Here is a 15229-nt window from a genome sequence, read left to right on the forward strand (position 1 = left end):
GGACACTTGGTGATGTGACAATGCTAGGGGATGTTCAATACGGTTGAGATGGGCAATAGGGCTGGTATGTTGGGTGAAGAGGATGACTTGAAGGATGGTGTGAATTGCTCTGTTGAACCACGGTTGTTGGGGAGAATTGTCGCTATACAACGATGTCAATTCGGATCTGATGATAAAACCGGACTGGAAGACAACTAGAAGTGTTGTCTAGTGCACAAGAGTCGAGGAGGATATATGACGAATGGTCCGGTAAGAGCGGAAACAAGGGATCGGCTACTTACACTGGTGTATACTCTCCCAGTGTCGATGTTCGAGGACCAAAAAAGCTTTTTTGGCTAGATGAACGAGTAAGCTATATTGATCGAGTTGTCTTCTGTTTCCACAGTCGCGATAAGATCGAGAAGAGAAGAGAGAAAGAGAAGATGCGACCTGTAGTACTATCACTCTGCACTTTGTTAGTGGAAAGAGGGACGAATTGGAAAACCGGCCGAGATCCCGATCAAGAAGAAAAGTGCCACATTTGATAAAATCTCGAATTACCGAAGGAAGCGGCAAGCGGCATTTCCACTGGCTACAGGAGGAGTAAGGAAGGAAGAGCCATCATAACAGTGACAATAGACATAATGGCGTCTGTTATAAGGAGTGTTATACGAAGGGGGTATGCCACGGCTGCATCTACGGTCAAGGTGAGTGAATCGTCTTATCCGAAATCATAGGTCGAAAGGAAGGAACTTCATATATATCCTCGTCGTTGATTTCTTTCCAAAGAGTGGAATCACCTGTTAGACGATGTTTGGTCTGTGAGGAGAGCGACATGGGTTATGAAAAGGATACGGGGGAGATAGATGAAGAGACAAGTGATTCGATTCCAAGGGGACATGAGAAGAAAAGAGGTAGCGTCATTGAAATATACTGACTTCAGGCCCCTATTCAACTCAATTCCCTCACCGGTACCTATGCCACATCAACTTATCTCGCTGCTATTCGCAAGTCCACTCAAGAGTTGGAGAAACTCGCAAAAGATATAGAAGCTTTTGAGAAGAAATTGGCCGGTGATGCGAAGGTGGCTGCTTTCATGGGTGGGTTGTCTCCTCCAATCATGACCCTCTACTTCTTGTACACCGAGGTCTTCATCGGACTCACACACCTTCTTTCCTACTTCATGCCTCAAGAGTAGTGACTGGTCATCCATTTCATCCGTTGAACAGACTCCGAGGTACTCTGTGATTCAAACCCATTGGGACCAAACAGGACCTAGTGCTGACTATTAGAAAACCCCACGTTATCCGCTTCGGACAGAGCCAAAGTTCTCCCTACCCTCGTTCCCTCTGGCTCATCTCCGATCCTTCTCAACCTTCTCGGCGTTTTGTCAGAAAATGGTCGTCTTACCTCCGCCACAAAAGTATTCCAAGATTTCCAATCTCTCATGTCGGCTTACCGAGGCGAGCTCGAGGTGGTAGTTACCAGCGCTGAACCTTTGGACTCTAAGACTATGAGCAGATTGGATAAAGCTTTGAAAGATACTCAAGCTGCAAAAGGGAAAATCCTCAAGATTACCAATAAGGTTCAACCCAGTGTGTTGGGAGGATTGTTGGTCGATTTTGGAGATAAGACCATTGATCTTAGTGCGAGTAGTAAAGTGACGCGGTTCAACGCTGCTTTGGCCGGTCAGTTTTTTCATTGTTCTACTGAGAGAGATGCTGATTCAATAGAGGGTGTTTGAGGGGTATAGAGAATAGGAAAAATGCACATCATGCCGCTGACAATTCTGCGTGGCCCGATGTGGGTGTTGACAATGTACTGTTCCGACCATGAAGCGGTCAAGTGGTCACGGCCAGGTCTTCTCAGTTCTAGTCTTTTCAAAATGGACAGATTGTAGTGGGGAGTCAATCATTTTCCCACTTTCTTACCCCTTGTCTGTCTGAATCATTGGAGAGGCGTACGAGTTAGTGTTGAGTGGTCAAGTCGAAGGCACCCTCAAAAACTTGGTCGTCAACTCCATTGTTGAATCTTACCTCCTTTCTTCAACCATGATTCGTGGTCTATACCTGGTTTGTACATTATTGCTCTCATTTAGTAGCATCTTCTAGACTGTTCTGCACTCGCACACTCGGTCAAGCCAGTGATCATTGATAATTTCGCTATCACACTTGAAGTGTGTGTAACCATGTTTCAGTGATCGGCCCGACTGGCCGACTGCCCGAGACGAAAATTTCATCAAACTCTTCTTTTAACGTCATCATTCCAATCAAACATTGCTGTCTTCTCTTTACTATAACCACCTTCTCTCTACCCCACCCGTCTGGCCTGGAGAGAGACTCACGAGATCTGCTTCATTTCTATCTATCACCATATTGTCACCCTTCGACCGTCCACAAAATGTCCAATCACAGCTCCCGCCTCCCCACCAGACGAAATTCCTTCCAACCCTCTTTGGATTCACCACCAGCCGACGCCGTCAAACCTGATTTCCAAGCAATAGATGACGTTTACAATCAAGTGGCTTCAACGGGAAGTCTCGAAGCTGCCGCTAGGAAATTGAGGAGGTTCGCTTCTGCTCAACGAAAACAACCAAGTTTACCGTCTAGGGAAAGGATGGTAGAGTTAGATCCGGAAGAAGAAGAGTTGAGAAGGTATAGAGCTGCAGCTGGGAAGACTCCAGCTAAACCTGCAGCTCAGATTGTTGGTCAAGAGCAGGTGAAAGCGTCTGAGGACACTGGAGGTGAAGGTCCGTCGACTCAGAGGTTGGATCAAGAGATGAATGGGGATGTAGTAAGGGAGAGTGAGGAAGAGGGAGAGGGAAAGGGAGATGATGGAGGGGAGGATATAGAACAAGATGAAGGATTGGTACATATGAACGAAATTATCAAAGGGCTTTGGATTGGGGATTTGGTTGGTGCTATGGATATACCTGGATTGGAGAAGAGGGGTATCGTAAGTTTGACTTTCATTCACCGTAAACATTCTCTTCTTACACTTTCATCGTTTTACACACCATTCCTCCCTTTAACAGCATGTCATATACTTCTCATAACATAAAAGAGTTACCCTTAGCTTCGCATTATTCACACCTTTCACCCACGCCACCAGGTCCGGGGCTTCAGCGAACGAAAGGGTTTGAGGTGTGATGATAGCTCAAGGTACTCCTAACTCCATGTGCGAAAGATGTCACTGTGGACGGAATGATGGCTTACTTCAGACTAACATCCTCTCACTTCTCCGGCCTTCACTCCAATTCGAACCTCAATTCGCTCATTACCCCGTTGAAATCGACGATTCACCCGATACGGACATCCTCACCCATTTACCTTCTTGCGTAGCTTGGATAGAAGAGGCTTTATCTCATTCATCTCCTCCAAAATCTGATATTCACCATGACGATTCTATCAACTCTCAATCTGACCCTTCTAAGCTCAGCCCGCCAAAGAACAAACATATCCCAGCGTATCCACCTTCGGCCGGTCGGACGAAACCTGGTGGTGTATTGGTTCATTGTCAAGCTGGTGTATCTAGGTCAGCTACTGTCGTAGCTGCTTATTTGGTTCAGACATTAGGTGTTGATCCTGTTGAAGCTGTTGAGTTGATACGACAACGTCGACCTCAAGTTGAGTGAGTATATTATTTTTGCCCCTTAGTCCTGTTCCAGAGATTATCATGCTTTTCCCGAATGCCCAAAACACTTTTGATTTCTATCTGTTCGTTGTGAGAAATATGAACTCTTGACTGACCTCAGTCCGTCCGACACCTTTTGGCATCAATTGGGACTCTTTTACAACGCATCAGGTCGTGTTTCCTTAAAAGACAAATCCACCCGTCGTTGGTATATGGAACGTACAACCAGTCAATTCATGAATGGAGATGGTTCACCACCAATGTTAAGTAACATTGCTAGATTTCCAATCACACCAACAGCCAGTAATCCACCTACACCTCATGGAGTAATCGGTCGAAGGAAAATACGTTGTAAAATGTGTCGAAGACATTTAGCAGTTAGAGAACATATGATGGATCATATCTTTGATCAAAATCCTCAAAGTCGACCTCGAACACCTTCCAATGGTATTCTTCATCTTGATCATATAACAAATTCTTTCGATTCTATTGGAACTTTAAGTGATGTCATCAATCCTTTAACGGGTAAATCAGAAAATCATTCAAGAAGAGCATCAGCTTCTTCCATTCCAAATATATCATCAAATTCTTCAATTTCAGAAGAAATGGAAATTAGTGGAGATAAACCTTTAAAGTCTGCACCTATTTCACCTCATATTCCAATGCCAAGAGCTTCAACAAATCCTACTGTACCTACACTTTCGACTTTTACCCCCATAAACAATCCACAAAATATATCCGATCCCGTAATAAACGAACGGAAGGAAGAAGAACAAGGGTCGATAATGATACCTAAATCTATTGGTAGAAAATCAAGTAAAGGTTATCAAAACTCTGATCAATTAGCATCTCGTTTACCACCAGCTTTATTAGCTCTTCGTACGGGTGGAATACCAATGTCAGAATCTGCATTATCTTCTCCTCTTTCATCACCGGATAAAGATAATCAAAGTCAATTCGTACAGGTTAAAAGAAGATTATCATCGACTTTAGCTATGACCCCAACGGAAACAGGTCATACGATAGGAAGAAGAGGTTCACATCCTCATACAGGTGGAAGTAATGTGGGAGAAGGAATAGGAATCACTGGAGGAATGGAATCTCCTATAGGTTATCCCATTTTGGTCAATCCTAAATGTTCAGGATACTTTGTTGAACCACTCACTTGGATGGAAGTGTTTTTGAAAGATGGAGAAGTTAGTGGGAGGATTATATGTCCTAATGAAGCTTGTAAAGCTAAGATTGGGAGTTATGATTGGGCTGGAATGCAATGTGGTTGTAAAGAATGGGTCACTCCAGTGAGTTATCGTTTGGGTCGTCATCCGCCTATTCACTCATTCATTTACCTACCTTTTCACTCGATCGCTTTTCGATTTATCAATCTATTCACCTATCTTCCTGTGTCCTTGTTCAGCTCTTCGTCTGCCCTTCTGTGCTGTGGTTGTTCGAGATGACTGATCAAAAGGGTTTCTGTATCCATAGGAGTAAAGTGGACGAGGTATGGTGAGAAGTTGAATATAGGGCTGTCCGTCATGGCGTGAATGAGTTTGAGGAGGGATCTGAAGTGAAGGAATGCTGGGGGTCAGGGGATGAACGTATCCGAGATGTATCTGTGATATATGTATCACTACTGTATTGCAATGACACAAGTTGATTTTGTATTCTCAAAGTTCATTGCACCATTCATGTAGTGACTCGTACTCCAAGTGTTGGATGTGCATGAGGTGGAGGTGGACAAACCGGTTAGAAGTGTTAGCGTTTCTTGCATCTATCCCATTCTAAAACCTCTACTTTTCCCTCCTCATTCTTTTCTTTTCCACATCTGACCAAGACCAGACTACTGAGACCATCGATGAGATGAGCGTCATGGTACCACCGTTAGACATAGAGAAACACGTAAAGTACATACAGAACTTAGATAAGGTATGTCTTCCCTGCTCTCTCAGACACACGTTAGAAGGAACAGGAACTGAATAAGAGTTCTATGCAAGATATGAAAGAACCTCATCTGATAAAGTAGAAACAGGATTTATCTTACTTCCTAACTGAACATTTAAGGATAAATGGAGTATATTGGGGTTTAACAGCTTTATGTATCATGGATGAAAAAGAAGCTTTGGATAGGGAAGAAATGATTAGGTATGTTAGAAGTTGTTGGGATGATGAAGTTGGTGAGTTTAACCTCCCTCTTCTTCCTTCCTTCTTCATGTTTTACACGCCCATCCTTCTCTTTGATATCTATGATTTTTCATTCCATTGAATGACTCTCTCATTACGTGTCTGGTTACCTTCCCTTTGAAACCTTTTCCGTATCACTGGACGATGAAGAATGGCGCTTCTATCTCACATGCTGGATGACAAGTTGAGAATATCTCATCATGCTACACAGCATGGACGTATCTACTCAAAAATCCCATTATGCTTGTATTTCTCGATGAGCTAAGAAGAAGGATGCGCGATGGAATCTCCAGAGGGAGCGGTAGAATAAGCTGAAATCAATTAGGAACTTATGGTGCTCATCCGGGACATGATGGACATATACTTGGGACTCTATCAGCTATACAAATACTTGCTATACAAGATGCTCTGGATCAAATAGATGTGAATAGAGTCGTTTCTTGTGAGTTTATAACTTTGTCATCTCTTCATTCCCAACTCATGCCATATGACATTTTCATTTCTGTTCTGATCACCTCATCTCCATCATCTCAATCGCCATTATCACTCTTATTTTATCATCACCATAAGTATTCAAGTTAATCGTGAAATTCATCTATGGCCTCCACTACATCGAAGAGTCACACACATGACATTAAAACCGATTTTGGCAAACCATTTTTGTCCCTCGTCATAGCCATTGTGTGCCTTCATAATGGAGCTCATTACTAACTACAGTCCTCCTCTCTCTTGTCTCACCAACAGGACAAGTATCAGGCGATTCATTCGGTGAAACCGACACTCGATTCTCTTACATCTTACTGCAATCCCTCACACTTTTAGGCAGAATGGATGATCTTCGATCTTTACACGATGGAAGAGGATTACAACTCGTCGTTGAACATATACAAAAGTGTATGAATTTTGATGGAGGTTTTGGGACTACTATAGGTGGTGAAAGTCATGGTGGACAAGGTGGGTAGTGATATGTTTCCCCTCGTTATCTTCAATAATAGTCAATCCTCGTCCTTGTGTATTTTCAAGACGTCCATCTTTTGTAACTCATCTCAGCCACTCGTCTTCGCTCGTTTCACATCTCCGTCACTCATCTTCCCTCGAAACATCTTACTCCCTTGATGACTATGAAATACAAGAGAGAAATATCAATTCGAAATGTATGAAAGATGGTGAAAGTCATAAACTGACACACAGTATGGGTATGTTTAGCCGCTCTAGCCCTCGCAGACAAACTCGACATAGTCGACAAAGATCTTACCGCTGCTTGGCTTAGCGAAAGACAAGTAGGTAGTGGAGGATTGAATGGTAGACCAGAGAAATTAGAAGATGTGAGTAAAGTGATATTCCTTCAAACACTGACAATAACTTACATTATGCCTTTGTAAAGATCCCCACCTCATTCCTCTTCACTGTAATCAATTGTCAGACTCTTCAGACAAGTATGAAAATCTTGACAGATGGGGAGAACGTTAATGAACAGGTTTGTTATTCATGGTGGGACTTGGCATCTTTATCAATTCTTGGGAGATTAAATTGGATCGATCGTGATAAATTGATAGATTTCATACTTTCTGCTCAGGTGAATCTTTCACTTAATTCATCTTCCATTTTCTCTTTTCCTTTTCCTTTTCCTTTTCCATCCTTTTCGGTCTTTTTCATCTTTTTCCTATCCGATATCATACTCTGTTCCTCAACTTGCTCCATCCTCGTAGTAATCTTGATAGCATACCGAACTCGCTGGCCCCATGACTCTAAAATCCAATTACGACCACTTCTATCCTTTCCTTTTTGAACGGAAGAGGCTATATCTTGAATATATAGGAAGGAGTCATATCGAGCTGTCCAAACTAATCCATAGGACTTGGAAGATGGTGGAATAGCCGATCGACCGGGTGATTGGGTAGACGTCTTTCATACCGTCTTTGGACTTGCCGGTCAGTTTCTTTTCCCCTTCTCTGAAGTAGTAGCTGATGACAAAGGTTTATCTCTTGTTGGATATCCAGGTTTGAAAGATATTGATCCTGTTTATTGTATGCCGTCTGAAGTGATTGATAAGATGGGGTTACGAAAGACTTATACCACTTTATCTCGTATGACACATTATCCACTCGATCCGATCACATAATATAAGCATCCATCAATCTCTCCATCTTCATTCGTAGTACTCATCACCCGTAGAATACCCACGGAATGACATCATTTTCCCCTCTTGCACATGAAACTGAGCAATGTGATATTGTAAGATTAGCACTACGATGATATTATGTACACCATGCATCGTGTCATTGCAAATTATTCAACCTCGAAACTAAACTCATTGCACTCCAGATTCCCCACCGGGCGCGGTAACACCTGATGGAGGTTGAGGTGTCGATGTACCGGAAGGAGCACTGGAACCCATCGCCATGGTCGCCTGTCCAGCTTGAGTGGCAACTACTCGTTGGCGTTTACGTTCCGCTTCAGCCTCTTTCTCAGCTTCGATAGTAGCCACAATTTTCTCAATCTCCGTTTGTTCCAGGTTCTATGTATCAGCATCGTCACTCAGTCATTTGTTTGGCGAGAAGGAGATGTAAAAATAAACTCACAGTGATCACACCATAAGACTCCATTACGCTGATTTCAATGTTCTTCGCACCCGTCTGAACCACCTCGAGAAGACTCTTGACAGTCAATTTGATAGCTTCGTCACGCTCAAGACCTTCCGTGAAGTTTTTCTCGAGGAATTCTCGGACCGTCTTGGATGATCGACCGATAGCACACGCCTAGGGTCTCAGTATATGACTTCAATCAAAAAAAGCAGGCCACAACGGTGGAGTGACACAAGAACGACTGGTGATGATGATATCGGGGGAGTGAGATGACGACTCACCTTCCAAGCAGAGTATATACCACTAGGCTCGGTTTGATATAATCGGGGAATGGTGTCGTGAGGATCAAAACCGACAATGAGGGTGGAGATTCCGAATGGTCGCACACCACCGGATTGAGTGTATTTCTATCGGGTCAATTATCCTTAACGTTCACACAGTTTCCGTCGTTACGACCACGATGGGTCAGCTGCATGATTGGTGTTACACCTGGGGAGGAAGGTTTGTAGTTGAAAAGTAGACAATGTCGGTGACGACTTCCAGATCAAGCCTGAGACTAGGTGCAGCTGAAAGAGAAGGACACACCTGTTGAATACCCGCAACGTATTTGGTGATATACTCCACGCTTACGGGATCTTCCACCGTCAATCGATGTGACTGACATTCAATTCGCGCGCGGTCAATGAGGATACGCCCGTCAGCCGTTAAGCCTGGATATGTCAGCTGTATGCCAAAAAGAGCTTCTTTTCGGTGAGTCATTTGAGAAAATAGGTGATCGTAGTGAGGTAGGGAAGATGGATAAAGAAGTTGACAACACACCTGCAAAAGCGACACATATGTGATCATCCAACATGGCCACCTTTCTCACGGTTCTAGGATCTTGGAGTTGCAAAGCTGATTTCTTCTCTACGCCCAGAACGACGCATTTCTGTCCTCGAACCCCGACCTGAATGTCAGATTGCAGCGTCTCCTCGAGGGTTCATCCCTCTTTCAAAGGTATTGGGCAAAGGTCGGTAAAGAGTTGAATCAGTGTGGAGAGGAATCTAGAAGTTTGATGGAAACGGAGAAAGAGGGAGTGATGGAAGACACATACGGCACATGTACCCCGTCGTACAGCTTCAAGAGCGTACTCGACCTGGAACAGCTAAACCATCAGCGCTGAGAGGACGAGGAGTGACAGACGAGCTCACATGACCATCGGGAGAGAAGACGGTGAGTGCTGAGAGGTCAGTATGAATACAATACACATAATGGAGGAGCTGCAGTAACTACCAAGCTGTTGGGGTCGGGGTGTGAGGACAGGAGACAAGGGTTGAACCGGAAAATGCGAAGAATAGACGCACCTCGATCGTAAGACCTTGACATAGCGAGGGAGGATATTGAGAATGTAGAGAGGGTCTAGAGAGTAGCCAGGGATCCTCTTACTGCTACCAAGAGAGCGTTCCAAGTGTATAAGTGAGAAAGATGAAGTGGGTGAACAATGTCGGTCCAAGATTAGGAAAGAGGAATGTGGTCATAGGACGACGCGCGGTCATTGAGGAAGGTAAGGTGAGTGACGTGGCATTTGTCACTTTCCAGCAGTATCACTCCCGTGCCTTAACCTCGATGTCTTTGTTGAATGGTGGTGACCCGCCACACTGCGGTGTTATTAGGAGATAGAGCGTGGGAAAGATGACTAAGGACTACGTATCCCCTGTGTAATATATATCTCTCGATAGTTCTCTAAGATCTTATGAATCCATACTAGATCGTGAATTCCAACAGATTTGGAATCAGAATATCTGAATCACCGTATACCGCCCAATCTACACCAGTAACACATCTACAAGTAGTACAATATGCCTCCCAAGCAAGAGACTTTCGAATTCGTCAATGGTGCTGTCAAACCAGTACTCAACGGCAAGAATTTCTTTGGTTGGCATCAAGCCGTCCTTGACGCTGCCTATGCAGGAGGTTATGTCGATATCCTCCTTAGCAAGTCCAAGAAACCCGTCGATCCATCCATCAGGCGCACCGAGATCACCATCAAGAAAGAGCCGGCAGTCGAGCCCGCTCAAGTCCCTCTGCCAAGTGAGGCAGAAGATCAGGGACAGGAAGGTGACGGTGGCAAAAGTGATGAAGATAAGAAAGCGGAGGACAAGAAGGCAGATGATGAAGAGGACGTGATGGAGGTAGATGAGAAGGGCAAAGTAATTAGTATGGATCAGAGGAGGAGGGAATTCTTGCTTTGGGAAAAGCGTAATCAAGAAGCTCTCTCGCTCCTTCTACGATCAGTCGATGAAGCATTCCATTGGCAAATCAACGGCATGGAACTTGCTTCTGAAGCGTGGTCACTCATTTGTGACGCACACCAGTTTAAACAAGCATCAGTCATTACCGACCTACGAACTGAATTATCCAAGTTCTATCTGTCAGATGGTGGTGACATGCAAGAACATCTACGTCGTTTTGGAACTCTAGTAGAACGTGGGATCAAGTCAGGTCTCCCAGAGTTTGCAACCGACACAGCCCGCTGTGACATACTTGTGGGTTCACTCCCTTATTCACTCAAAGATATCCGTCGTGACTTTCACAATCTTCCATCCGACAAACAAACCTTCCGTGCTCTACATGCTATGTACCTAGAAGAAATGCGTGCAAGAGAAGTCTCAGAAACAAGAGAAAAGGACGCAGCCAGTAACGGAAATATTCTCTATGCAGGAAAAGCTCAGCGTGGACGAAGTGGTGGAAGAGGAAGAGGTGGATTTAGAGGGAGGGGTGGTCGTAACAACGGCGCACCAAAAGAAGAAAAACAACATGGAGGAAAAGGTACACCTCCAGGAAATTGTTGGAATTGTGGCAAAGCTGGCCACTGGCGGATTGACTGTACGGAACCGCCAAAGAAAGAAAAGGGTACTGCAGCAACGGCAGCCCGTGAGAAGAAGGGAGAGAAGGGAGTACCAATGGCAATGGCTACATATGAAGGGTGGCAACTGCTCCAGCAGTACGATGAAAAACACAACGAGTCAACCTGGGTGGTTGACACCGGCGCCACTCATCACCTCACATACGACAAATCCCTCCTCTCTGATATCCTTCCTCTCAAAATCCCTATGATCCTAAACGGAGTATCTGAAAATGGAACTCTCACCGCTAAACATTCCGGCACTGTCCTCAGCACAACCCCTTCCGGCAAGGTCTTCAAAATCAGTGACGTCCATTATGTTCCAGGTGGAAAGATCAATCTCTTATCACCAAACGTCATTATGAACAAAGGATGGACTGTTAGTTTTATGCCTTCTGGAGGAGAAATCAAGGGTCATGGACAGGTGTTCAAGATGAAGCGTATGGGAAGTTTGTGGGTGGTACATCTACCACGCCATAAAGTAGAAGAGGGCTCTGCACTAGCGTCGTCTGGTGAAACCCCGATACCAAGCAAGACATTGAAGGATTGGCACGAGTCGTTGGGACATGTTGGAGTTACGTCAATCAAGAAGCTCGAAAAAGCAAATCTACTCAAGATTGAACCAACAGAACCACCTTTTACAGGAGATCAATGTGACGTCTGTATGATCAGCAAATCAACCCGTCTATCATTTACCGATGTTCCTGTTCGTGCAACAAAACCTCTTGAAATCCTTCATTGTGATCTCGCTGGTCCACTCCAATTATCATATCAAGGATCAAAGTACTATCTCAGTATAGTGGACGACTTCACAAAACTAGTCGTCTGTATGGCTCTCCAGAACAAGGGAGAAGCGACACAGTGTATGATACTCGCCGTCAAGAGATTAGAAAACATTGCCGAAGCAAAAGTCAAGATCATACGTACCGACGGCGGTTTAGAATTCTCAGGTGGGGTTTGGGATAGATTCATTGGAGATAATGGAATCATCCATCAAGTAACGACACCGTATACACCTCAACTCAATGGAGTTGCAGAAAGAATGAACCGTACTCTGAAGGAGATGGTTGGAGCACTCCTACGTCAAAGTGGACTAGGAATGAAGTTTTGGCAGTACGCACTCTTTCATGCGAGTGGTATGCTGAATAGGTGTAGGGTTGGAGAAGACGGCATCACCGTCTATGAACGGTTCTTCAGACGTAAACCCAACCTTGCAGATCTCCATCCATTTGGTTCCGATGTCTATGTCCATATTCCATCCCAGGTACGTGGTGGAAAGGCGGACTTAACTCTTCCAAAAGCTTGGAAAGGTAGACTTGTAGGTCTCCCGTTTACGTCAGCTGGATACATTGTGTGGAATCCTGTCACCGACAGTTTCACAAATACAAGAGATGTGGTTTTCCCAAGGCAGGGGGGATCACAGTTGGAGAATGTGGTAGACGTGGAGAAAGATGCTGGAAGTGATGCAGAGAAGGAAAGTGGTACGGAGAGGCAGGCAATAGGTCAGCCAGAGGAGGCTGAGGACGACATTCCCCCTCCTGAAACAACAACAACTCGTACTCCTCCTCTCATCCCAGAATCAACAACACCTCCAGTCCATTCCCCTACTCCTATCCCGTCAGAACTTACTCCAGTTGAAGACGTACAAGAACAAGAACAATCTGTAGTTGAAGAACCTCAACAGCCTGTAGATCCAAGCGAGGATGCAACAGGAGAAACAGAAGAACAAGAATTGCCTGTACAACAAGCAATAGAACCACGTAGATCAACACGTCAAAGAAAACCAAGAATTCTACTTCTTGAAGGACCTCAGCTCATTAGTAGTGACGAGCAAGAAGAGGGATGGGTGTTAACAGTACAAGGAAGTATCTTAGATAACGACCCAAAGACATATGAGGAAGCTATACGCTCTCCATTAGCTAAGGAATGGAAGAAGGCTATGAATGCAGAATTAGGAAGCATTCAGAAAGCGGAGACGTGGGAGGACACGGTCGCTCCAGCAGAGAGAACTCTTGTTGGAAGCAAGTGGGTATTCAAGACCAAGCGTGATCAACATGGTGCTATCCTCAAGTACAAAGCTCGTGTTGTAGCGAAGGGATATTCTCAAATCCCTGGTCAAGACTTCGATGAAACCTATTCCCCTGTCGCTCGACTCACATCTCTTCGTATTTTCCTCACTCTTGTTGCTCAAGAAGATTTAGAACTAGGTCAAATGGACGTCGTATCAGCTTTCTTGAATGGTAAACTCGATAAACCAATCTTCATGCAAAGCCCGCCAGGATATAAATTGAAGAAAGGTTGTGATAGCGTCAAACTACACAAGGCGTTATATGGACTGAAGCAAGCAGGACGGACATGGTGGGAAGCGTTGGATGAACATCTTCAGACGCTTGGATTCCGTCGTACAGCTCAAGATTGGGGTGTGTACCGCTTCACAGGAAAGAAGAAAGCATATATTATTGCGTATGTTGATGATCTCCTCATTGCAGCTGAAGATATCAACACGGTCAATCTTATCAAAGAAGAACTCTCTCAAAGATGGGAGATGACCGACGCTGGAGAACCTCAATTCATGTTAGGATTGAAGATCACAAGAAACCGTTCAGAACGTACAATATGTCTTACGCAGACAGCTTATATTGATACGCTACTAGAAAAGTATGGTCTTACCAATGTACGACCTGTTATCACTCCTTTTGATTCTAAAACAAAGCTTCAAGCAAATGGTCCAGCCTGCAAGGAAGGTATTACACGTTATCAACAACTAGTTGGAAGCTTAATGTGGACAGCTATAACCACACGACCCGACCTTGCTTATGCAGTTGGCGTACTCAGTCGCTATTGTGCAGATCCCACAGAAGTAGCGTGGGATGCTGGAATCCATGTCCTCAAGTATCTTAAAGGTACACGTACCCACAGATTGGTATTAGGTGGGAAAGGGGGGACAAAGTTATTGGAAGCATGGAGTGATGCCGACTGGGCTGGAGATTTAGACGATCGTAAATCAACAAGCGGATATGTTGTCAAATATTACGGATCAACAGTCAGTTGGGGAACGGTAAAACAGAAAGGTGTAGCATTGTCTACGACCGAAGCAGAGTATATGGCTTTGACAGAAACAATCAAAGACGTAACATGGGTTCTCAGTATTCTCAACGAGTTTGGAATCAAGACAGAAACATTCCTTCCCGTTCTTATTCATTGCGACAATCAGTCGGCAATAGCTCTCTCAAACAATCCCGGTCATCATAAAAGCAGTAAACATATAGATCTCCGATACCATTTCATCCGTGATCACGTCGAACAGGAAAAGATCAAGTTGGAATATGTGGAGACAGAACTCCAAGAAGCAGACATCTTTACAAAAACGATAGGTGGACCAGCACATTGGAGACACGCAGGAAATATTGGGATTAGACCAGAGAAAGTAGTCACGGAAAGCGGCACGGCTGCAGTGGTGACGTACGGAACAATTCTCATGGCAGTGGGAATAAAGAATAAGAAGGGTCGTAAACAAGAACGTAAAGGAGTATGTTGGACGTGTGGAAAAGAAGGTCACTATCGACATGACTGTCCACAAGCAAAGACACTTATAAAAGAAAAGAATAGTCCAACAGAAGATGAGACGACAACACACTCAACCGTCATGACACACAAGAAAATAATTGAACAAGACGGAACATCATTGTCAATACGTGTCACAGTAAAAGCTCCAAAGGAAAAGGAAAGGACGTATGAGGAAAAGTGGGGACATCTAGCGAAGAAGAAAGATCTCACGACTCACTATCATACCCTTGGTAAACATCATATCCCAATTAAACAACGTCTCGGTAATCACACAATAACCTCACAATCATATTCATATCATAAACCCACTACTCCATCGTCGAAGAGACTCATTGATCGAATCACCCCCATCGCCCGGCCCGTTGACCAGCGTGAACTGGCCAAGGACTCAGAGCGACAAGTT

General features: G+C 44.4%; 4 protein-coding genes across 4 annotated transcripts; 3 read left to right on the forward strand and 1 right to left on the reverse strand.

The window, feature by feature from the left end:
- Window positions 1-594: 594 nt before the first annotated feature.
- TREMEDRAFT_37392 (uncharacterized protein) lies at window positions 595-1764 on the forward strand. The gene is made up of 4 exons (XM_007000835.1): window positions 595-686; window positions 923-1079; window positions 1272-1667; window positions 1713-1764. Exons 1-4 carry the CDS (start codon window positions 624-626, stop codon window positions 1721-1723), a joined length of 627 nt encoding a protein of 208 aa, XP_007000897.1. The 5' UTR covers window positions 595-623; the 3' UTR covers window positions 1724-1764.
- Window positions 1765-2379: 615 nt separating this feature from the next.
- Window positions 2380-5119, forward strand: TREMEDRAFT_25665 (uncharacterized protein; the record flags this gene model as incomplete). The annotated part of the gene is made up of 5 exons (XM_007000591.1): window positions 2380-2697; window positions 2824-2934; window positions 3200-3609; window positions 3734-4910; window positions 5078-5119. The coding sequence occupies 5 exons, from the start codon at window positions 2380-2382 to the stop codon at window positions 5117-5119; spliced, it is 2058 nt and encodes a 685-aa protein (XP_007000653.1).
- Window positions 5120-5478: 359 nt separating this feature from the next.
- On the forward strand, window positions 5479-7912 carry TREMEDRAFT_67428 (uncharacterized protein; the record flags this gene model as incomplete). The annotated part of the gene is made up of 8 exons (XM_007001899.1): window positions 5479-5535; window positions 5633-5783; window positions 6116-6232; window positions 6508-6744; window positions 6982-7115; window positions 7268-7366; window positions 7646-7721; window positions 7767-7912. The coding sequence occupies 8 exons, from the start codon at window positions 5479-5481 to the stop codon at window positions 7910-7912; spliced, it is 1017 nt and encodes a 338-aa protein (XP_007001961.1).
- Window positions 7913-8101: 189 nt separating this feature from the next.
- Window positions 8102-9740, reverse strand: TREMEDRAFT_26035 (uncharacterized protein; the record flags this gene model as incomplete). Its single annotated transcript, XM_007000639.1, has 8 exons — window positions 8102-8308; window positions 8373-8549; window positions 8657-8782; window positions 8961-9085; window positions 9195-9321; window positions 9469-9519; window positions 9566-9594; window positions 9719-9740. The coding sequence occupies 8 exons, from the start codon at window positions 9738-9740 to the stop codon at window positions 8102-8104; spliced, it is 864 nt and encodes a 287-aa protein (XP_007000701.1).
- Window positions 9741-15229: the final 5489 nt, after the last annotated feature.

This window comes from Tremella mesenterica (genome assembly GCF_000271645.1).
Source record: "Tremella mesenterica DSM 1558 unplaced genomic scaffold TREMEscaffold_1, whole genome shotgun sequence".
Lineage (NCBI taxonomy): Eukaryota > Fungi > Basidiomycota > Tremellomycetes > Tremellales > Tremellaceae > Tremella > Tremella mesenterica.

Coding starts and splice junctions, on each gene's coding strand:
- TREMEDRAFT_37392 (XM_007000835.1), top strand. CDS start 624: ATGGCGTCTGTTATAAGGAGTGTTATACGAAGGGGGTATGCCACGGCT. Junction 687..922: donor CGGCTGCATCTACGGTCAAG/GTGAGTGAATCG, acceptor TACTGACTTCAG/GCCCCTATTCAACTCAATTC. Junction 1,080..1,271: donor GAAGGTGGCTGCTTTCATGG/GTGGGTTGTCTC, acceptor GCTGACTATTAG/AAAACCCCACGTTATCCGCT.